This window comes from Cervus canadensis, chromosome 14 (assembly GCF_019320065.1).
Source record: "Cervus canadensis isolate Bull #8, Minnesota chromosome 14, ASM1932006v1, whole genome shotgun sequence".
NCBI classification, from domain to species: Eukaryota; Metazoa; Chordata; class Mammalia; order Artiodactyla; family Cervidae; genus Cervus; species Cervus canadensis.
In genome coordinates this window covers 33,747,380-33,772,272 of record NC_057399.1, presented here as the reverse complement: position 1 = coordinate 33,772,272, position 24,893 = coordinate 33,747,380, and the positions used below count along the sequence as shown (strand labels likewise).

The window sequence follows — 24,893 nt, the reverse complement described above, 5'->3', positions numbered from 1 at the left end:
TAAACTCAAAATGGATTAAAGACCTAAATGTGAAACCAGAAACTATAAAACTCTTAGAGGAAAACATAGGCAGAACACTCGAATCAAAGCAAGATCCTCTATGAACCACCTCTTAGAGTAATGGAAATAAAAACAAAAGTAAACAAATGGGACCTGATTAAACTTGAAAACTTTTGTACAGCAAAGGAAACTATAAGCAAGGTGAAAAGACAACCCTCAGAATGGAAGAAAATAATAGCAAATGAAGCAACTGACAAAGATTAATTTCCAAAATATATAAGAGCTCATACAACTCAGTACCAGAAAAACAAACAACCCAATCGAAGAGCAGGAAAAAGACCTAAACAGACATTTCTCCAAAGAAGACATAGAGATGGCTAACAAACACATGTAAAGATGCTCAGCATTGCTCATTATTAGAGAAATGCAAATCAAAACTACAATGAGATATTACCTCACACCGATCAGAATGGCCATCATCAAAAAATCTACAAACAATGCTGGAGAGAGTATGGAGGAAAGGGAACTCTCTTGCACTGTTGGTGGGAATGTAAATTGATACAGCCACTATGAAAGATGGTGTGGAGATTCCTTAAAAAACTAGGAATAAAACCACCATATGATATGACCCAGCAATCCCACTCCTAGGCATATACCTTGAGGGTTGAAAAAGACACATGTATTCCATTGTTCATTGCAGCACTATTTACAATAGCTATAACATGGAAACAATCTAGATGCCTATCAACAGATGAATGGATAAAGAAGTTGTGGTGCATATACACAATGGAATGTTTCTCAGTCATAAAAAGGAATGCATAAGTCAGTTCTGATGAGATGGATGAACCTAGAACCTACTATACAGAGTGAAGTGAGTCAGAAAGAGAAAGATAAATATCATGTTCTAACACACATATACAGAATCTAGAAAAATTGGTACTGAAGAATTTATTTACAGGGCAGCAATAGAGAAACAGACATAGAGAATAGACTTATGGACATGAGGAGAGGGGAGAAGAGGGTGAGATGTATGGAAGGGGTAACATGGAGACTTACATTACCATATGTAAAATAGATAGCCAATGGGAATTTGCTGTATGGCTCAGGAGACTTTGAATCAACCTAGATGGGTGGAATGGGGAGGGAGATGGGAGGGAGGTCCAAAAGGGAGGGGGTATATGTATGCCTATGGCTGATTCATGTTGAGGTTTCACAGAAAACAAAGTTCTGTAATGCAATTATCCTTCAGTAAAAAATAAATTAAACAAACAAACAAAAAAACATTATGTATCACAAGAAATTAGTATTAGTGCTTCTTTTGAGGGGGTAAAACTGGTAAGAATTAGGGGTGGTTTTTTTTTTTTTTTTTACCTTAAGCTTCATCCCTTTTTTCATTGATGAAGTTTTTTAAAAAATCAGAAGAATGTATTACTTTTATAATACTAATTTTAAATTCATCTATAAATTGGGTGGCATTATCGCCATGTGACAGATGGAGACTAAGATCCAGAGGAGCTTGTTGTCTAACTACTTGAAAAGGGACATCAGGTCAAGGAGAGCTTTGCCATTAGAGGCAGGACTGATTCCTCTTTTTTCTTTTCAGAATGCTATTTCAGTTGCTTTGACTTTACATATAAATTTTAGAATAATCCTATATCTACAAAAACCTTGGTTTCATTGGATAGTGATGCATATTTTAGCTTCCAAATATTTCAGTTTTTGCAATGGGCTAGGTGTTAGACATTATAGATATTATAGATAGTTGAAGGGAAGGAATTCACTTCATATTTAAATTTACAGTTTATCACTCAAAAAATCTTTTTCACAAAAATGTCTTTTTAAATGTAATATTTTTTAGGGACATCATATAGAAAACTTAAGAATTTCAAATGTTGTTACAAATAAAATAGGCCCACTGACTAGTAGACAGCTTAAAAGAAAACTATTCTGAAACTGCACATTAAATGTGGCCATTGGTATGTGAACTACAATGGTGTGTTAACCTATTTAATGATTTTCAGAAGAATACCTAGAGAAAATTAAAACAAGAATAATTCAAAAAATGTATAAACCTGAAATTATCAGTGCCTAAATTTTCAGTTATGATCCATATATAACATGATCATTTTCTCTAGGGCACATTTTTAATACCTTTTCACTTGTATCAATACAACATCCCACTTTGACTACTATAAATAAAACATGCTACTGTTTTCTCAGTTCCATTATAGTATAATTCAGCATGAATTTTGCAACTTGTAGGATTCACCCTAAGTCATGAATTGTAGCATATCCTGCAGTCATGAAAAATGGGTTCTATGTTGTTAACTTTTTCATAAGTTTAAAAACCATGCAGAAATTTAATTTTTATTTTATAGTGGATTTACAGTGTTGTTAGTTTCAGGTTTATAGCAAAGTGGGTCAGTTACACATACACATATATCTACTCTTAAGATTCTGTTCCTATATAGGCCCTTACAGAGTGTTGAATTGAGTTCCCTGTGCTATGCAGTATAATCACTTTGTTTTGAATAGATGTCAGAACACCACGATCCTAGCTGCCCTTCCACATATAGTACTTTTCTGATGAGTTCTCAATCTGGGTTATGCAGTTAAGCAGATACTGTTCATAATGCTTTTTCACCAACAGGTGGCACTAATAATTCCCTTTATTTTCACAGTACCCCAGGAATAATCCTTATGTAGGATTTAGAATATATCTTTTGCACTTTTTTGGAAAATGACTGATTTAAATTTAAGAGTATCTAAGCCAGAAAACACCCGGCATTTCTGATCAACTCTTTTGGCATACTGCCTTTCTCTTGGGTTACTGGCTCCTAGCTCAAGTCTCTTCTTTCCTTCTTTGACTGATCTTCCAACACAAGATGAGTAGAAGTCATGAGAAAAACACAGAAGGGAATACAAAATCCATTTTAAAATTAATTTTTATTGGAGTATAGTTCATTTACAATGTGTTAGTTTCTACTATACATCAAAGTGAATCAGTTATACATATAAATATATCCACTTTTTAAAAAAATTCTTTTTCCAAATAGATCATTACGGAGTATTGAGTAGAGACTTAAGTCCATTTGTTGAAGTCCTTTTCCATGGGCGAAATGATGACATTAATGTTGTCTGGACTGAAGAAGAACTCAATTTTGAACAAATTGACTAAACATTTATTGCAGAGCTGCTCCATGCATAATACTAGTCTATACATTCCCTGAGGTCCAAAAAAGAAAAAAAAATTATAAAATGCTTGGTGGTGACAGCAATAGTGGTTCTCATTTACCTGTGTTTTGTCTATGCACCACAGTGCCTGGCAAATAGGAAGTGCTTAATTACTGGAGCAGCTTACACTTACCATTATTCCTTAGCTCATCTAGGCTCTTCTGTTGCTCTGTGGCACCCACACTGTGGAAATCACCACTTTCCTTTATTCCTCCAGCCAAACTCCAAGCCTTGCACCCCCAGATGTTTTCCTCTGCTCTGTCCTCTTCTCATGCTGAGCCCTAAATCGTCGGTTCTGCCATCTCCTGACACCAAACCATCAATGTCCCTATACTAGTTTGCAGATATTTCAAATTCAACTGGTTCCATCCCACCATTTTCTCAAAAAATGTTTTCTAGTGCTCAAGTTTAGCTTTTCTTTTAGAAATTAAAGAATTTTATCTAGTTTATTCTTAAGCCTTGTTCTTTTTTAGAGTATGATCTCATTATTACGGGGTGATCAGGAGGGATGAATGCCAAAACCACTGGGCCTTCCACAGAGTCAAAAGATGGTGTAATTTTGTGAAATGGAGGAAATATGCATTTTGGATGGGATTAAAAAACGTATTACTCACTTCCTTTCCTTCCTGCAGAGAGTACTGAGAACATTAAGTAACAGTTTATGATTGACTCAGCACCCCTCCCTGGAATGTTAGTCATTAACTGTGCTCTAAAAGTGGTGCCTTCAAGGACTGCTGAGATGGGTATGGCCAGCCTCTAGCAGCCGTGAGTATGTGGGGCTTAGGAAAGCTGACCCCGAGTCTGTCTGGAATGGACCACAGTCAATTACACTCAGTTAATTGTACTCAATGTACAATTCCTTTGCAGTATAATCAGATCATTGGCTAAATATTTAGTGATATTAAGAAATTATTGTTCATCATTTTAGGTATGATAATTGCAATTATATTTTAAAGAATAATTCTTATCTTTGAAAGATACATATTGAAGTTTGAATCAATGAAGTGATATGATGCTTGAGTTTTGCTTCACAATAATCTAGTTCAGAGTGAGAGGGTTAGTGAGGGATGTAGGTAGAAACAAGATTGACCATAATCTTTTAATGTTTAAAGCTGGGCAATAGGCACAATGTGGTGGTCCCTTACATTCTTCTCTCAACTTTTGCACAGTTTTGGAATTTTCCATATTGAAAATGATTTTTTTTAGATGCATGGTCCTGAGCGAGGGTTGAAATCCCATCTCTGAGTAGGAAAGGGTGAGCTATAGTGCACAGACCAGGTGTTGTTCTGGTTGTTCAAGGCTTTAGGCTCATGCAGGGGTCCTAGGTGAGCTTACTGTTTTCTAGGAGGGACTTTGTGTCACATGTTGGTGAACATACAGCCTGTACCTGAGGAGTACTGAATGAGTACACGAAGGCAGAGAGGCATCTGACCCTTTTCTTCCTGTCTTTGTAGCGGAGCCCAGGGGGAATACGCCGGGCTGGCCTCTATCCGAGCCTACTTAGATGCGAAAGGAGAGACACACAGAACGGTGAGTATCAACCATTTGTTTACCCCTGGAGTGGGGGCAGGAGAGGGCAGTGGGTTCAACTTTAGGGTCCCTTTTGTCCTGTGGGACACTCCCTCCAAGTCTTCTTGGAAGAAGTTGGGGAAACATATAATCAAGAAACAAATGTCTATGAAGTGGCTGTTACAATCCTTGCCTCTAAGACGTTTCACTGGACCATTTTGAGGAAAAACATTTTGAGATAAAAGGCTTCTCAAACCCAGTCTGTAAAAGTTAGCCAGTTGGCTGCAGAACTGCTGCCCCCGGGGAGCAAAGGGAGGAAGGGGCAGGAATTTTGCCATTCCAAGTCTCCCTCCTTGGCTCAGCCCTGGACCCAGGCCTGGACAGAGGGCAGAGACGGAGCTTTCGTTCTTCTGTAACTCCTACTGTGCCTGAGCACAGTTCTTGCCCTATGTATGCACAAAAAATATTCATTGAATAAATAAATTCCTTATTAGTGATTCTCAGCTCTCAACAACAAAAGAAGACATGAAGCAGAGTTCACGGTTCTGTTTCTTCGTTTGCTTTGAGTGAGAGTTTAGTCTCCAGGGTCCAAACTGCTTTTGGAGGCCCTTGTGGGACCAGCAGGTGCTAATAGGCTCCACAGACCTCTACTAATCCTGAGGCAGTGCCTTTAGCAGATGAACTAACAATACAGGCTTCAGATTGCGGCCGAAGGAGGCCTGTGTTCCTGGTGGTGGCCGCACTGACCTTGAACTTCATGAGCTGTGGAGGTGGCATTAGTGAGTAGGAGTCAGGAGCAAGTCACAAGTATCTGCCCAGCCCAGGAGGTTTAGAGAAAAAGGGGCCAGAGTCCTTCTGGCTACCCACAGAAGTAGGGCGCGGTTAGTGGTAGCCCAGTCTTAGTCCATTCGTAGTTTTATTAAAGCTGGAAGATTATTTATGGCTAGTTACCTGGATTTGCAGGGAAGAATTTAAATACTATTTTACTTCCCTTTCACAAAATGGGAGGAAAAACTTTTTTTTCCCACCTTCCTGATATCGCAATTTTTTAATTTTTTTTTCGCTTGGGTTTGAATTCTTCGATTTTTCTAAGGAAGGGTTAGTTTGGAGTTAAAGTTGTTCTTTGGACCTCAAAATCTCAGCACTTTCATAGAGTCAGACAGGAAACACTGGGATTCTGATTTTCCAATGAGAGGCTGCCAGATGACTGACATTTAGAGTTGCCTTTTCTATTTTACCTCCGTAGCTTCCTTGTACTGAGTAGGCCCTGGAACTCTTTGTTGTTCATGCTCTTTAACCATGAAGTTTCTGGGACTCTGAGAGAGGGAGTCATTCATCCTGTGTTACCATCTCCATGTTGTTCCTGCTTTATGGGGAAGCCGCTGGGATCCACACTATGGTGCTTGTGGAAGGCCTGTGACCAGCTAGCGAGAAAAGACCAGCTAAAATCCAGGTTCTGTCTACTCTGTGACGCTTCCCATCCCACACTGGTTCCTAGTTCTCCAGGTTGACCCCAGGAACTGTTTGTTAATGTCCAGGAGTTGAGGGCCAAACCAGAAAGGTCACAGAAAAAAAGGATGAGAGACTGGGCCTGGGCAGAGTTCTTCTAGGTTTCCCTGGTGGCTCAGAGGTAAAGAATCCACCTGCCAATGCAGGAGACCTAGGTTCGATCCCTGGGTCGGTTGGTACCCTTGGAGAAAGAAATGGCAACCCAATCCAGTATTCTTGCCTGGAAAATCCGATGGACAGGGGAGCCTGGTGGGCTACAGTCCATGGATCACAAAAGAGTTGGACACGACTGAGCGACTAAACAACAGCAACAATAGAGTTCTTCTATGACCCATGGAGTCTTTTCAGCTCTTTGTCCCTCTTTTTTCCAGTCCTCCCTTCTATCTCAGTCCCCTTTGTTTGTGATGCTTCTCCTGGCTCCACTGTTCACATTGCTATCACTGAAGTGTTAGGAGAGGTTATTCCACTGAAGGACAGGGAGGAGTGGGACGCTGCGTTTTGAGGGTGTGTGAGGGAGGCAGGGACGACTACCCAGTCATTGAGCTTGCAGAAACAGAACCCTTCAGTTTGGAAATGTGGGCATCCTAAAGATTTTAATTAGACTTTTAGTTAGAGAAGAAGAAAATGATTTATTATTCAAATAATCATGGAGGATTTTTCTGTATCAGAGATGTCTAAGACAGCTGCTCCCATATCATAGACTATAATAGAAACTAGTAAAATATATCCTTTTTTGCAAAAAAAAAAAGTGTGGGGAAGTCATATGTTATAGAACCTTCTGTATTCCTGATGATTTTCTTATTTCAAACTGTTTTGGAAGTTATTTTCACATTTGCTCTTAGGTTAAATTTCAGAGGTTCCTAAAATGCAATGGCCAAATTCTTCATTTACCAGTTTAATTTGGGAGACTACAAATTATTTAACAAACACTTATGTAGAAATTGCATGTGCCAGGCACTGTCCTAAGCACTTTATAATTATTAACTAATTTGTTAGTCAAATACTAATTCGGGTTTGCTGATCAGTGATTGAATTTCCTATACAGAGGGAAGACATTGACCCAAACAAACTAAAAAAACACCACCAAAACCTGTATGTATTTTTCTTTTCTCTGTTGCCTGAGGCAAAGTAGTGGCCTTTGGGTTTTGGATTTGACCAGTGGTAAGAAATTGATTTCCCTTGCAAAGGACTTCTCCTTAATCCTTCACTCATTCGGCAAGTCTTTTGAAGATGAGCTATGTTGGGTCTATGCCAGGCACACTAAGGAGTTAGAAAAACACAGCATCCACCTAAATTGGCATAATGAACCAAAGAGAGTTAGTGTTGGCTAAAATATCAAATCTAGGTTCTGTCCTAGAACCTAGGACATTGTCCTAAAGGACATTGTCCTAGAACTTAGGTATTGGAAGTCCCTTACAATACCACAAATTTTAAAGTGAGGATCCACATAGAAAATCAGAAATGTCTAACATCAACAAATCATTGAAAAAATGACTGAGACATTTTGTTCCTGCTAATTATTATATCCCTAGACAGCGTATTAAAAAGCAGAGACAACACTTTGCTAACAAAGGTCTGTATAGTCAAAGCTATGGTTTTTCCACTAGTCATGTGCAGATGTGAGAATTGTACCATAAAAAAGACTAAGTGCTGAAGAATTGATGCTTTCAAACTGTCGTGCTGGAGAAGACTCTTGAGAGTTCCCTGGACAGCAAGGAGATCAAACCAGTTAATCCTAAAGGAAATCAACCCTGAATATTCATTGGAAGGAGTGATATTGAAGCTGAAACTCTAATACTTTGGCCACCTGATGTGAAGAAGCTGACTTCTTAGAAAAGACCCTGATGCTGGGAAAGATTGAGGGCAGGAGGAGAAAGGGGCAAGAGAGGATGAGATGGTTGGATGGCATCACTGACTCAATGGACATGAGTTTGAGCAAACTCTGGGATAGTGAAAGACATGGAAGCCTGGTGTGCTGCAGTTCATGGGGCAGTTCACCATTCAAAGAAGTGCTAACTGTCCACAGAAGAAGAATAAAGTAATTTCATCTTTGCCTCTGTTTATAGTTCTCTTTGGGTCACATGCATTTTGCTTAAATAGATGGCTTTGCTGTTTTTGAGGAAACAGCTGTTAAGTTAAATTTCCCCTTCACAAGCCCATTTTTATAATGCTCATCTGTTTTTCTTCACAGGGTGACAATATTGGTTCTAGAATTAAAAACAAAAACAAAAAAACAAAAACAGAATTGTTTTCAGGGTCAACATTGCTTCTCCTTACTGCTTTCTGTTGGAGGGAACTTCAGGGTGCCCTTTCCTGTAGTGGGGCATCATCAGATCACACAGAGCATGTGTCTTCACCTTTAGTCACATGATTTGGGGGCAGGAAATGAAAATGATTTAAACCTGGGAATTTTAGTATTATGCCCACCAACCATTTTCCATAAGAATTCAACACATCTTTAAGCTCTTAAAATACTCTCTCTTGATCTCTTCAACTTGAGGTGGCACCCCCTCATTCTGAGTTCCTTTGGCATCTGTGGGCACTAGACTTTTTTTTTTTTTTAGGATTTTCATTTCCCTAATTATACTGGCAACACCAAGATCACTTTAGAAAGAGAGGAGTAGTCTCCTGACAAAACAAGAAATGTTTCCTCCCAGCCAAGAAGTCTTATTTGAGGTGATGTAGTCCCTGTCTAAAGGGTCCTTTTATTTATTTTTATTTATTTATTTTATTTTTTGATCTGGTTGTGCTGCATAGCATGTTGGATCTTAGTTCCCCTCTCAGGGATCCGACCCACATCCCCTGCACTGGAATTAATGGAATCTTAACCACTGGAACACCAGAGAAGTCCCTGTAGACATTTATTTATACAGATGCCAACCTTCTTAGTGAATGCCTTGTGTGAGCACAGGGCAGAAACTGATGGGCATTTGTGCTTGGCTATTCTCATGTAAGCAGAGAATCTATTGCACAGAGTAAGTATCCAGTAATGACGACATCACTGGTGTGTTGTCACTGGGAGGCCTTGGGGTATGTCTACCATTGTCTCTCCTGGGTCCCAGCAGAGCCAAGCACTGGGGCTGTGATGTGTGCGTTTGAGTCCTAGAGTTTAATTTCTAATCTCATGTTCTTCTAAGGTGCTTTCTACACATTATTGTTGAGGCAAGGTTAGAACAAGCCTAGGCTTGTTTTGGTGTTACTGGGATAAGGGTGGAGAGTGTTAATATTCTGAAAGTCTTTAGGGAACAGTATTTGGGGATCCAGGTGTCAGCTCCTCTGTTGGACACTGTTTTGCAATATAGTAATGATGAAGTTGTAGCAGATGTTAAGGCACCACCGGTCAGTTTAAACAGAGTACATAGCACCTATTGTATTTATGCTCCAAGCATTCCGTAGGACTCTTCTGCCATTACGAACAGCCTGGTGATTTTTCTCTCTTTCCTTCCTTTCGTTCCATTCATAAGGTCTGCCTCATTCCAAAATCTGCACATGGGACCAATCCTGCAAGTGCCCACATGGCGGGCATGAAGATTCAGCCTGTGGAGGTGGATAAATATGGGAACATCGATGCAGCTCACCTCAAGGCTATGGTATTCATCTTCCACTTACCAGATGGGGGAGGTCTGGGTTGGAAAGAAGTGGCGGGGATCAGGGATGGTTTAGGTCAATGTTATCTTCTTTTGCATTCTCATTGAAAGACTGCAGTTCCTTCTCTGAATGGGTCTAGGCAAAATGGCATAAAATCAGAAAACCTAGCCATGTCTATTCAGAAAAATAAAAGCAAGAGTCACATTTTTGGTCCAGAGTAAAAGTGATCATAGTCTCTTTCATCTCTTCCTTCTTTAACAAGGAGAAGGTCCTTTAAACTGAAATTCCATCCTCTAATATGTGCATGTGTAAGAAACTGAATTATTCATGGTGGTCGTAAGACTAGTCCTTGCAGAATCTGCCTGCTTCCTCCTGCCCAATCTTCCTCTCCTTCTCCCATGAACAAACTGGAAGTCACAGGTATTCTCAATGTTTGTATTGGGGATTAAAACAGAAATGTAGAATTTTGCAGATGTTTGTGATGGTCCCAGCCATTACTTGCTGAATTTCATGCAACATTCCATCCTCCTTCCTGCAACACCAACCCCCACCCCCAACCTCCCAACCTTCAGGAAGATGTTGCCTAGCAACCGTATCTGCTTTCCACTGGTGGACTGGAGGCTGCATCTTAAGAGGGAAGGAAATCACTTGAATGGCAATGCGATTTTGTTGGGGTTATTAGGCATGGAGACTGAGAACTTCATGTAACTACTTTCAAAAGGAAGATAAAAACAAACAATACTATTCATCTCTCACATCCACCTCCCCACTTCCCATTGCCCCATAAAGTTTTTACCAATAAATATTCTGGGTCAAAATGTGTAATTATTAAGTCTCTCCAATATAGGATATGATTTTAAATTTTTGTTTGTTTGTTCTGTTTTCACATGAGCCTCTTCTCTGACTTGCTGGTCAAAAAAACATATATGCTTGCCTTCTGTCAAAAGGAAAAATGATGTTTATTTGTTTGTTTTAAATCAGAGCAGAACATTCCTAGTGGGAGTTCTAATTTCAAAAGAATGGGAGGGAAAGGGGATAGGATGGATTTGGCAAGATGAGTGTAATGAGATGAACTATGAGAATTGACTTGTCTGGAACCAGAAAAAATCTGAAATAATTATTGAGATGATTTGAACCAAAGGAGGACCACTATAGAGAATTGAGCCCAAAATATCCAGAAATCTTCTGAACAGTTTTTTGGTCTTTACCATGGAGACTTGGTCTAAAGGAATCTTGTTATTTCTTTAGAATGATTTATGAAGGGAGAAATGGCTATGGACTTCTATTAGTGTCATCCTACATTGAGACAGTTTGAGAAATGAAAAGACCAAGACTTCATCTTTCTTAATCCTTTAAAAAATGAGGAATTGGTTAAGAAAGAAACATTTCCTCTCGTTATCTCCCTCCGCCCCTTTTCTGTCTCACAGGTGGATAAACACAAGGAGAACTTGGCAGCCATCATGATTACATACCCATCCACCAATGGAGTGTTTGAAGAAAACATTGGAGACGTGTGTGACCTGATCCACCAACACGGAGGGCAGGTCTACTTGGATGGAGCAAACATGAACGCTCAGGTGGGCAATGTGAGAAAATGGTTATGAAAAAAAAAATTGTTTTGTCTTCTTGACAGTTGTCTTAAAACATGACACTGAATTCAGAACAGAGACTGACTTTCTATATTGCCAAATCAAAGTATGTACTGCCATTTCACTGAGATTACAGACCCTGGTGCAGTGGTAAAGAATATCTACCTGCCACTGCAAGAGACACAAGAGACATGGGTTTGATCCCTGAGTTGGGAAGATCCCTTGGAGTAGGAAATGGCAACCCACTCCAGTATTTTTGCCTGGAAAATTTAATGGACAGAGGTGCCTGGCAGACTACAGTCCATGGGGTTGCAAATAGTTGGACATGAGTGAGTGACCGTGCTCATACACAGGCACGCACGTGTGTGCGCGCGCACACACACACACACACACATATCCCAAGAAGGTCATGAAGTCACAGGGGGTACTGGGGAGGAAGTAAAAAGGTTGATGAGAAGCAGGGAATGAGCTGAATTTTCTTAGCTTGTTGCAGGGAGGGGCGGGGGGTAATCCCTAAAGGCAAGAAGGTCACCTGCCTCCCTTCCTGAGGGAATTAACACCCACGGTTTAGCCCCTGGTGGATACTGAGCTCCCATGACCTTGGACTAGCTTCAGTTTCATTAGTGTAAAACAGCTGCACATCTCTGGCTCTGAGGGCTGATCCTGACTACTTGCTGGGCTGTGTGTACATAGGGGGTGGTCTGTGTGATGTTTTGTTGTTGTTCAGTCGAGCAAGTTGTTTTGGACTCTTCTGCTACCACGGACGGCAGCATGCCAGGCCTCTCTGTCACTCAGTATCTCCTGAAGTTTTCTCAAGTTCGTGTCAATTGCATCGGTGATACCATCCAGCCATCTCCTCCTGTGATGCCCTCTCTCCTACTGCCCTCAATCTTTTCCGGCATCAGTAACTTTTCCAATGAGTCGGCTGTTAGCATCAGATGACCAAAATACTGCTTCAGCCTTGGTTTCAGCTTCAGCCTTGGTCCTTCCAACAAGTATTCAGTGTTGATTTCCCTTAAGATTGATTGGTTTGATCTCCTTGCCATCTGAGGGACTCTCAGGAGTCTTCTCCAGCACCACAGTTCGAAGGCATCAGTTCTTCAACACTGCGCCTTCTTTACAGTCTGTGTGACACGTGCCTTTGAGGAGATGCTTTAGGGAGACTTTGGAGGGCAGGGACACATCATCTTTTAAAGAGTCTTCTCAACTTCCTCTCCTTTTTTTTTTAAACCATTTCAGACTCTTTCATTTAAAATTTTAAAAAATTTTTTATTTGGCCCCAGTGAGTGGCATGTGTAGTTTTAGTTCCCCAACCAGGGATTGAACCAGTGCACCTTGCAATGGAATTATGGAGTCTTAACCACTGGACTGCTAGGGAAGTCCCAATTTCAGACTCTTTCTGTTTTTCTTTGCTTCTGTCTGATCTCTTTTGAGCAGTCCAGGGATTGTCTATTGATTCAATAGCATAAATGAGTCTTGTAGTTTTTATCCCATCTACAATTAGCTCAAATGCCAAAGTGGCAGGAACACCTGTTGAATGTTGTGGCTGGTACCAGGATGGTCTCAGGAAAACTGTGAGGCCCCCTTCCTCTCTCTCAGCTCAGTATTCTCTCAGATAGCCTTCCAGCCCTCTATATCCACGTGTCCTAAGGGGCCCTTCAGTAAAGTGCATGATACCCAAAGCTAGGGTGCTAGACATGCTGGGGTGAAATTGCCTGTTTCAATAGCAGGGAAAGCCTATATTTCCCCTCCCCTTTCTTGTGGGTGGATAATTAGGAGTTGATGGTATATTCAAATCATACTTTACATCTAAATGGTCAATTGCTGTTTCCATAGAAACTGCAGGGCATGCTGCCCGTGGGATGTCAGGTTTGAGCTGCCATCTAAGGCCATTTCTGTGCACATCTCCTCCTGCCTCTCCTCTCAGGGGAGCAGGATGGCTGTCTCTCCAGAGCACCCTTTCGAGCTCTTGACTTTTGCTTTTGGTTCTTTCCCTTTGTGACAGGTGGGAATCTGTCGTCCAGGAGACTTTGGGTCTGATGTCTCACATCTTAATCTTCACAAGACCTTCTGCATTCCCCATGGAGGTGGCGGCCCTGGCATGGGGCCCATTGGAGTGTGAGTTCTGGGCCCTGGTTTCAGGATGGCTTTGAAGACTGAGAATCAGAGAGTGGCCCCACACTCTGTTCTTCTCATCGAGGACTTCAGGTGTTAGGATACCTTCACATGTAGTGTGCCTTTAGGGGCTGGGTGATGAGCAGTGAATGGGGTGCTTTCAAGGAGCTGAAGCAAACATAGATTTTTATTAATCACAGTGTGAATGGCCACACTCAGCTCCCAGTCATGTATAGACAGAGAAGGTTTATTAACAGAGAAATGAATAGTAAGCTTTACTGGATGGAGCATTATGGGTAAGAACTGGTATAATAGCACCTAGAAGGGTCTCTTGGACTTTAATTTAGACTTCCAAGCAGCTTTATTTTTAAAATCAGCTTATGGTTACATCTGAGGGTCTATCATATAACATGGTGGCTAAAATTGATAACACTACTGTATAATTAAAATTTGCTAAAGGAGTAGAACTCAAATGTCCCCCTGCCAAAAAAGGAAATTGGGTGTAATATTTTGGACATTTTACAGCCTGAATTCTTATTACATCTGAAATAAGTAAGAAGGAAACAAACCTTGTTACCAGAAATAATTGGATGAAGTCAGAATAAGACTAAAGCAATATCTCGGAGCAGTTGGTAACATTTTAAACTGAAATCAAATCATCTCATGGAAATGATGCTGAGCAACCATTTCCGGAGCGTCTTCCTTTTTCCCAAAATGTGCGGAAGGGGCCAGTCTTCAGAGATATGGGGAGCCTGGCCCCCTTGGTTTTTTCTTCTTTCCTTTTTGATTCCTGGTTTCTGTAGTAAGCAGCAGGGTTGCAGTGCCCCAGCTGTGGGGGGGGGGGTTGGGGCAACTGATGTTCACATGCTGGCCTGTGATTGTTACCCTATGGGGCATCTCAGCAGCATCCTTCTATATCCCTTAGATGCCTTTGGAAAGAGTGTGGCGCCAGGGCAGGGAGGGAGACGGTGTGAGGGGCTGGGGTGTCCCCACATCCTCATGAGCCCATAGCTCTGCATGCTGTTCCAGGCTGCCTGCCTCTCCCCAACTCTCCACTATGGTTCTCATTTGAGCTGCTAGGAGGCTGATGGCTGGTGAGCCATGCCTCCAGCAGAGGAGGAAGGAAGGGAGACTTCCTGAACATATGCCCCTTAGCATGTGCTGGGTCCCTTCCATGTCAGAGTTCCTTTGCTAGGAATACAGCTTCCTGAGAGGGCCCAGCACCTGCCTGTTTGATTAGACCAGATCTTTTTAACATCTTCTAAATTTGTATTTAAAAAAATATACAGGAAGAAGCATCTTGTTCCTTTTCTGCCTAATCATCCCATCATTTCGGTAAAACCAAGTGAAGACGCCCAGGCTTTGGGCACCGTCAGCGCAGCCCCATGGGGCTCCAGTTGCATCTTGCCCATTTCATGGGCTTATATTAAGGTGAGGCCTGTTATTGCATGTTAGACAGTTTGGGGGGAGTGATGTGTGGATGGGGACTTGAGACTGCAGATTCCTTCTTGACTTAAAAATGAAGAAATCCATGATCGAGATGCGGTTCAGTGAAAGTTGCTGACAACTTGAGTGGAAGAAACCTTCCTAAAGAGATCAGCTAAAATTCATTTTATCTTTTCTTCATCAGGCTGTTTTCCTTTGGGTTCTCTCAGTGGGTTTAACACCAGAGAAACTGACATGCCAGATATATTTTTCCAGACAGAGCTAAGTACCATGAGTCATATGGATGTTCTGGCCACGTCATTTGGTTTCCTGTAGGATTTGTACAGCCCCTCACAAGCGAAAAACAGTGCATATACTAATTATTACACTTGGTTGAGATCCTGGGATAAATTTTAGGAATACATCTCATTTTGCTTTATATTTCTTGGGAGCCTGGAGGGTATGATGAAAATAGCAGAAATTCACTTATGTAGAGGTTTTCCCAAAGATCTTTGCCCTTTAGGGCCTGTGGAACTATACTCTCGAAGGTAATTAGACTTTGTCATAGAACGGGCTTCCTTCTTTTGTGTTTTTAAAAAAACAACAACAAAAACAATTTAAAAAAACCCAAAACACATTAGGGTTAGAGTTTATTTTATACAGTTCTTATTTAAACTAGCCTGCCCACCTCCTGAGCTGACAAGATCACACACTGGATAGGAGCACTTCTTCTGCCGGTAATTAGAGCAGTCTTCCCCAACTGGTTCCCCTCCTGAGAGAAAGCGAGAATCTGGTGAAATAAACCCCAAACTCAGCTATGCACATCTTGCCGGATGACTCTCTGGGCTGGTTGTTATTCTTGAACAGTGTGGCATTTATGATTCTTAATGAAAACTTTCTGGGAAGCTGGGACAACAATTCTGTACCCCAGAGACTAAAACCTGCGTTTTCAAATCATCCTCAAGTTGTTTTGCAAATAGCAACAAGAATAATCATCATAAAGGTCTGCTTCTTTGCAAACAGAATCTTAATTCCCAGCTTCCTTTTGGTCTCTGTGAACCTTAGTCATTTGTTATGGAATGTTATTTGGGTTAGAGATGATTTTCCACATATAGAAAATAAATGCCCTAGGGCTGGTTTGGCTGTGTGCCAGATACACCAGACAGACTCAGTTTAAGAATGAAATAAATATGGTAGGGTTTCAGCCACCCCTCCTACCTTGGGCCCTTTCTTTATTTCAGGCTGTTGTTACTTATTACCAGGACTCTAGAATTATCTTCTTCTCTCCTTTATACAGTTCTTCTCATATACTCCCTGCAGAACTGCTAGATTTCCGCCAAGACTCTCCATCCTCTCCTGGCTTCCCTTGGCCTCTACCGCTGGATGTCCCAGCCCACACAAAATCCTTAGGAGATTCTCCCAAAAATGCACTTTCCCAGGCCCCATTCCAGAGAGAATCAATTCAGTATATGCAGGGTAGAACTGGGGCCATAAAGTTGCTCAGACTCTGATGCACAGGTCCAGAGGCAGAGGCCAAGTTCAGGTCTTTCCCAGCAAGGATTTGAGGCTTGTGAGAGGTGGTCACAGCCCACCTGACTGTACAGCAACGCCCCGGCTGCAGCCACGTGCCTTCCTTCCATACCTTTGTTTCTGCTTTTATTCTCACCTAGAGTGTCTTCCCCTTTCTCTTTGTCTGTCCAAATTCTACCCATTTTCAAGTTTCTACTCAAGTTCTAGCTCTTACTCTAGAAACCCTTCTTTGACCAACCTAGCAAAACGTGTCCTCTCCTTATTTTGGACTTTGGTGTCCCTGCTCTGTTATTTCATTTGTTTTACATCATTTGTGTAGGCAGTACAAATTGGTACAGTCTTGGTTTTAAACTCTTTGCTGGTGATGATATCCCCATAAAATCATAGGGACTTATGAACTACCAGAAAAGGATAAGATTGAGAACCTGACAGTTGTTAAACATAAAAACCTGAACTATGGACAATTGAAAGACAAACCATACAAAATGGATTCAGAGGGGATTTTGGCCAAGATCCCTCAAGATTCCTGGCAATTATCAAGGCATCTCAAATTCACAATGAACTACCAAACAGAAACTCCTCAAAAACAGTTCTTTTTCTTGGGTAAATAAGGCGATAGTCAGCAGTCAGTTTTGCCCTGTTCAAAGCTTTCTAACTACAATAAAAAACATAAAATTACTGTTCAAAGAGGGAAGCCGAAAGTTATTTTAGGCTTAGAGAAGACTACGAGATATCTTAGTTAGGATATTTCACTCCCCTGCAATCCAGAGCGTGCTGGGGAGCTGACTTCCTTTCATCTGGGAATGTCTTTGGTTAGTGTCCATTGGGTCTCCCTGTTCCATGGTTGATGACTAATTTTTCCTCTATTGCAGATGATGGGAGGCAAGGGCCTTAAACAGGCCACAGAAATTGCTATTTTGAATGCAAACTACATGGCCAAGAGATTAGAAAAGCACTACAGAGTCCTTTTCCGGGGTGCAAGAGGCAAGTATGAACTTCAGTCTATATTCACTTTGGCTTTTTTCTTAGCCAAACCAAGTTTGACCTAGTGGATGTGACTTGCAGAAGTGGGTGGGAAACTTCTGTTTCTCAACCAGAGTAAAGCCTAGAGGTACTGGAAATAACTTCCATTTAGTAAACAGCTTAGGGATATTAGTGGGGCTCTGCCGTGCACAACTCACAACAAGGACCACACCATAGAGAGACATGAGCTTCTGACCTCCCCCACAGCCATGAGAATGAGTGGAATAATTCTAGTTGGGAGAGCCTTCTGGGAGGAGCCTTTTGAGATAAGCCTGAAAGGAAGCGCAGCAGAACCCCAGCGGGAGCAAGCTAGAGAGAAAGGAGTTGTCTGAGTGTTGGGTGGGCTGAAGGATGGGATAGGAGGAGAGGGAGCATGGGCTCTGAGGGTCTTGGAAGGCTCTGGATTCCACCCTTGGGCCAGAAAGGTTTCTGGGCAAGGGGATGACCGGATTAAGAGGATGTTAATATCATTAAGACAGTGGCAGAGGATGAGCATGCTGTTAGAAGTAGAATCAGAGGACTTATTTACTAATTAGTTGAGAGTAAAAACCTTTTAGGGAAGCCTCTATAGCTTATAATGGAGGGAGGGAGACAGAGATGGAGGGACTAGGTCTCCCTGGAAGTGACGGGAGGGGCTGGCACAGGTGGACTTGCAGAGGTGTGGCCCTGGGCACAGAGTCTGAGAGCAGACTCTTGGAAGTGGTGAGACCCAAGGAAACCATATTGAGAAACCAGAGCGAAACCTCTCGAGTGGATGGCTGCATGGAACGGGTGCAGGAAAAGCAGCGCCTGGTGAGAGGGCACCTGCACTGAGGCAGCGTCGGGCTCCCCACTTCCCACCCGCTGGCGTTTCCCTGGCACCCATCAATCCTGCCTCCGCTCTGGCCACACCTCCTCCCTGAGGCTGTCCTTTCCTTTCCTGGTGGTGAGAACTAGTCCTCTTGGCTCCTTCCGCCACAAGGCGTCTCCCACTCACTCATTGTCGGCCCGCTCCTGCAGACCTTGAGCTCCTGCAGCGGGGAGGCTGTGGCCGCCTCAGTCCCTGGCATCGTGTCAGCACATCACACACAGTCAGTACCCGTGGGCGGGCCCGCGTGCCATGGAGGCGCAGCTGAAGAGCAGGTGGCTGCCCTCTGAAGTCTTAGAAAGGACCCATGCCTTTCACAGCTAGGGCGCCTCCTGTCACCTTTGAAAGCAGTTAGGGCCAACAGCAAGGCCAGGGCCAGGTGGAAATGGGCTGAGACGTGGACTGAGGCCCGGAGAAGGCAGACACTTTCATGGTCTGGGGGCTTTAGTGTGAAGGGGGCAGGAGCTGCTGCAATAGGATCAGCTTCATTCATTTTTAAATAAGAGAATAAGGTGATTTTAAGCTGCCAGGGGAAGGCTGTGAAGAGGTGAGAGGGAAGCTGCTGTAGAAGGAATAATAGGAGAGGCATCAAGTCACCCTGGAGGTGGTGGGAGGGGCTGCCCTGAGAGTCAGGTGGGCAGGACCTGGCTGTGGCCGCAGATCGGAGAGCACGGACCGCCGGGTGTTGGGCCTGGGGCGGAGAGAGCAGAGAGCAGTCAGTACCCAGAGTCCAGCCCCAGGGCCACAGCAGCAAGGCCCTGCTTCGTCTCCTGGCCTGTGTGCATCTCCATCTGTGATCTTGCTTTGTGAATATGTATCCACAAGGGTGGTTCTGGCGTTTGAAAATAGAAAAGAACTAAATAATCAGGAGCTCTGGTTAGCAATGCTCCCCAGAGAGGAGAAAAGAACGTTGTGGGCAATATGTCTCTAAGCAACACAATGAAATGCTTCTGAAGTGGGTATTAAAGAAGCTACAAGAGCTACTAATTAATTCAAATATAGCTCCTGTGCTGTGAGATGCATCCTGCTTCTGTATTGGCCTTCAGGATAGCATCAGTCTTGGCTATATAAGTCATGTGCATGTGCTCAACATGGAAAATTTGGACAAAGAAGTTTGAGGAAGAAAATGTAAATGACCCATGGTTTCATCAAGCAGACATAACGACTTAATATTTTGTTGTATTTCCTCCCACTGTACTTTCAGACAATTTAGATGATATTACAAACAGCTTGTATCTTGTTTTTTTAACTTTATTTTATATCCTGATCATTTCCCTTGTCATTAAATGTCCTTTGAAAGTGGCTATATCCATTCTATGGTATGTCTCATGTGTCAAATTCTATGGGGTTCCCTCACCACCACCACCACATTATTTGTATTTGTAACAATGCTGCAATGAATATCTTTTACTTAGTTTTTTTTTTTTTTAAACACCCCTGATTATCGACATAAGTTAGAGTTGTAGAAGACAAATAATCTCAGGATATGAATGCATTTACGCACTTGAAATGTTTGACCTTGTCTCCCCACAGATCCTTAATTCAAACTTACGTCACACTAACAGCCTATGAGTGACCATTGTACCAGGCCCAGTGAGCACCAACTGCCAGGCTGGGAACACAAACCAAACCCAAAATGTTTTTGCCAATGTGATGCATGGAAATAATCTTTTTGCTTTAATTTACACGTTATAGGGTACTTTTTTCCAAATTGTTAAATAATTTTTTATTTAATACTTCCTTAGGATTAAGTTTGACAACTTCATTGAGATAGGATTCACGTACCATGCACGTCACCCGCTGAATTTTCAGTGGTTTTAGTGTGTTCACAGAGTTGTGAGATGCAAACCTGAGTTCCTTAGAGCGAGAATGAATGTGGTGTGAACCACATGGGGGTAGACGGTACTCGAGGAGGGGAAAGAGAACAAGTACCAATCAGGTGCCTGCTGTGTGCTTGGCAGCAAGTGACTGCTTTAGGCAGAGGCTGTCCCAGGAGGTTTGTAACACAAAAAGATGGATGAAATTTCCATTTGTTTTGACATTTTATCCCAGAATTAAATAATGAATTGTATTTCTCATCCCGAGCAGAAATAGATTGGTGATTACAGACTTTATTACCCAATCCCAAAGTTCATGAAACAAAACTTGTCTCGTGCTTGGTCTGGTAAACACATTCATTACACAATCAGAGGTTTGGTATTTTAGGGCCTAAAAAAGAATGATCACTGTACCTCCTGATGGCCCAAAATAGAAATGTTCTTAATAAACACTTTGTATCCCAGAATGTCTAATGGCGATATCAGAAGACCGTTGCTCATCTTAGTCATATTTACCAGCTCTAAATAAGACTGGAATTATGGGCGACTGTGAGGCAATAATTTTAATGAACTACAGGCATTCCTCACCCACCCCCGCCACCTTTTTTTTTTTTGCAGAGTGGTAAGACTTGGGGAATCTTCGCTCGCTCTCCAACCAGGGGTAGAACTCCTGCCCCTGCAGTGGTAGCATGGCGTCTTAACCATGGGACCCCCAGGGGAGTGCCCAGGCTTCCCTTTATGAGCCATTTCTTTGAGAGATTTGAAAATATCAGCTAAACTTGTTGAGGCTTAGGGTTTTGTGAAGCAAGGAATTGATAGGCAAGAATTGGGATGGGGAGAGCAGCAGTATTTATTCTGCAAGGATGAGGAAAGGAATTGCCTCGGGTAAACAGAGGCATTTTGAAAGGGGGAATTAAAAATGTTCACAAGTGTCTGCTTTTGTGGGAGGCTAGGCTCACTGCCTGATCTAAGCAGAGTTCTTGTCAGTGGAACAGACCATTTTGTTAGTGTCCCAGTGTTTTCTTTATGTTTCAACTTCTTAAATGCTTGTCTGTTTCTGACCTTAGACAAATCTTAGCTCTGCCTGGAAATTCTTGTCCTTGAGGAGTTTTCCTCATGGCCTTTATAGGCTGGTGGACATGGGCTTCAGAGGCTGCACCCTTGCAACCCTGGCTGGGAGGTGACCTCCTGAGGCTAGGGGCCCCGCCCATCTGCCCTCATTCCCAGGAAAACTGGCCTCTTGATGCTGTTTGTTGTGGTCCCTGGATTGCAACTAAAAAGCATGACTGAGTGTCGATTGCCCACCCAAGCTTTCTAATTAGCGAGTGAGTTCCATTTATTTCTAGGCAGTCAGTCTGAGGATGCAGGAAAAGTAAGTTCTGGTTTGGGGAAGTCTTATATTTCTGTAGCACTTTCCCAGGTCATCCTCAGCCTTATAAGATAATTCATGAGGGGTTGGGAGAGGGATGTTCCAAGCGTAGAGCCAAGGCACTTCTATTTTGCTTTTCTATCATCTCCTACCCCCGTCCCTGGCTTCTTTCCTTGCTCCTTTGACTTGTTATCGTTTCAGACTCTCGGTTATAGTCATGATTAGGCCCTGAGGAAACACCTACTCACTGAAAATTAAAACTTGCACTAATCAGTTTATACAATTTCTACTTCAGATTCCTCTGACTCACCATATGCCATAGAAGATTTGTATATCTTTTCTCCCTAAAAACTGCAAACAAAGATGATCATCTAGGGGTCTGGCCTCCAACAACCACGAAGTTTAAATGTCACCCCTTTTCAGGATCAAGTAGAAAGAGACACTGAAATCCCACTAACAGTTTCCATTTGAACATATTAGAATATGGATTTAGAAAATAACATCTGAACCTCATTTTGGAAATGGAACTCTTCCCAAACCACTTGGCCGTGGAAGGGGCCTCTGCAGATGAAGTCTTGCTTTAGCAGCGCTGGGCTGGGCTGGGCTGGGCTTGATGGGCCTTTCAGTAACTGAACCTTTGCTTGAAAGACTGTGCTGTCTGCCGGCCAGCAAGAGAGACTCCTCCCCATCATGAGCCTGTCTCCTCCTCCCCTCCTGCCAGCTGAGTGTTCCGCAGAGCAGAGCAGAGCAGTGAGGTCCATTAGCCTTTTTCTTTGAGTTGTTGTTACAATGCCAGGGTGGTTGCCAGAACCTCAGAAAAGAAGGGTTGAAGCTCAAGGCTTGGCTCCCCAATTGTGGTAGCATAGTGGGGCATTTAGGATTCCTGAAATTAATAGTTGATGAGGAGTTAAATAATTTCAGTTTTCCCCCTGAATATTCCAGCCGGTCTTTTCTTTAAGGCACTTTTCCCCCCCCTCTAAATTTATCTACCTCTGAATACATTTTTCTCCTTTTGAACCATACTTCTTACTACTGAATCCTCATCATTGTTAGAAAGCTTGTTTTAAAGATATGTGTTGACAGTATATTCAAAGTCTTAGGTTCTCATACTTTTATTTACAAACAAAGCCAACCCCTTCAAATGTATTCATCACACAAGAAGCAGAGCAGTTCACAGATTTTGTCTTCAGGGGCTGTTAATGACTAGAGCTATTCTCAGGATTAAGTTATGACTGCTCCAAGTATCTTTAAGTAGATTCATTGTTTGCTGAGAATCAGGATAGTGGGTTAAGAAGGGGTGCATTATTTTTTACTGAGTAGATACTTTCCTTGAAGATAATTCATCAGTTATGTAGGCCATGGCATTTGGGAAACTCCCAGGAATGTTGTTCTATTTAAGAAAATGCTGACTTAGTGGTTTATTCTTGATGTTGGATGGGTGGTCAACAGCTCATACTGGGGAAATGGTGGCCTGAGCCTAGAGAAGCAAAGTGAACTGACTGCCGCAAGACTTCAGCCTCTTCAGCTCCTTGCTACTTGTGGTATGCTGTTCAACAGCCTTATTTCTAATTCTCAGTCTGAAGCCTGAAACTGAAACCTCAGAAGCCCCTGTGAAGAATCATATAAAATTCTGTGTCTTATATATATACGTTTTAGTATATATTTACCTGCCCACAGAAGAAACCATTAATTGGATATTGGGAGCAAACTTGTTGAAAAACGTATCAAGGAGTTTTAACACTAGAAATATTTTATATAAAAGGACCAGGCATGATGACATTTTAAACTGTTGCAAGTAGATTTTCGGTCTTTTGAGTAAAAATTGTCTCATCCCCAGGGACCTTAGTAAACCTTCCAGCTCCTGTTCTGCCTGCCACAGCTTCCTGGTTCATGGGTGTGTAGAACACTGAGGATGGAACAAATTGGCATGACATGTTAACAGTTTTTATATGTAATAAGAGCAGATGAAGGCTTTATTGTCAACTATAACTTACCAAGTACCCATTGTTCCTTGGTCCTCAATGATATGCATTAAAAAGCTGATTTATTTGCTCATTTTCTTGGGTAAAACAACAAGCTGATGTTAATCGTGAATGGAAATAATTTTTCTCAACAGGATATGTGGCTCATGAATTTATTTTGGATACAAGACCCTTCAGAAAGTCTGCAAACATTGAGGCCGTGGATGTGGCCAAGAGGCTTCAAGATTATGGTGAGTGGTCTCACAGGAGAGATCCCCTTAAGGAGAACTTGGATTTCTGACATTTATGCAGCTGCCCATCCTGGTTATGGACCACAGACTGAATGTGTTTGCACCACAGTAAACTGATCCACAGGCTAAATGGCGAGCCGTAGACTGTGGGTAAAGAAAAAACTTTCCCTATGGCCCCACAGATTCTGTCCTTTGAAAGATATTAAATCACATATCTTGAATCCATCAACAGCTAGGAAAGGAGTCTTTATTGTTAACAAAATTTAAAATCCCAAAGAAAATGATTGCCGTCTTCTGTCCATGTTTCTGGTAAATTATTTCACCTATCCCACTCCTAGTAGACAGAGAGGGCCATGAAGAGGTAAGTTGGTGTGATGGTAGAGGAAGTGGAGAGCCTACAATTGTAGGAATGTTGGATGAATGGCATTTGAGTTTTATGGCATTTGAGCCACCTCAGCCATGGCATAACTGTTTCAGCTGCTGCTAGAGATGAAGGAATAGGTGCACCTTGTTTTCACAGAGATGATGCAGTTTTCTTTGAAGCTTTTTTTTTTTTTAATCTGTGTATTGTTAGTGGATGTTCACTCAGCACAGGCTTTATTAAAACACATTTTCTTAGTGACAATAACATCAAAGACTCTTCAATTCTCAGGAAGGCTAAGTTGGGGAGAACTTTGCCTTTTGATGAATGTGGAGTCTTATCTGAATTTTAAGATGATTTGAATGACTTCTTTTAATAAGGAATGTGAAAACTTTAATAATTTTATAGTTTTACTACCATAACAGGAGTCCCACATAGTGACTCATTTCCTCCCATGAATGAATGATCTTATTATGCAGAGTTACTCTGATAATAAATGGGAAAACCAGAGATGGTTTTCATTAATGAAATTAGCAGTTGCTTCAGAATCTCCTCTTGACCACTCTTGTGACCTGACTTAACCTCCCAGGCAGTGACTGACTCAGGATGAGTCTTCATTTCTGGGGTGTGTGGTCTGTTTCCCACATCTGACTGCAGCAGCATTTGCAGGGAGGGAGGCGGGGGATGGGGGGTAGAGGAGAAGTGGTATTTGGAGTTACTGCCCAGTATTCTCAAATTCTGTTCTATCTACAACCTTGATATTTT

At 42.1% G+C, this 24,893-nt stretch overlaps 1 protein-coding gene across 1 annotated transcript in view; it reads left to right on the top strand.

Annotated features, from left to right (window-relative positions):
* GLDC (glycine decarboxylase) overlaps window positions 1-24,893 on the top strand; it is an 84,980-nt gene that overhangs the window by 55,145 nt on the left and 4,942 nt on the right. The window contains exons 16-22 of the mRNA XM_043487070.1: window positions 4,689-4,764; window positions 9,717-9,842; window positions 11,268-11,417; window positions 13,435-13,547; window positions 14,834-14,975; window positions 17,372-17,483; window positions 23,672-23,767. Of these exons, the coding sequence (XP_043343005.1) occupies window positions 4,689-4,764; window positions 9,717-9,842; window positions 11,268-11,417; window positions 13,435-13,547; window positions 14,834-14,975; window positions 17,372-17,483; window positions 23,672-23,767 (815 nt within the window). The remainder of the gene's footprint in view (window positions 1-4,688; window positions 4,765-9,716; window positions 9,843-11,267; window positions 11,418-13,434; window positions 13,548-14,833; window positions 14,976-17,371; window positions 17,484-23,671; window positions 23,768-24,893) is intronic.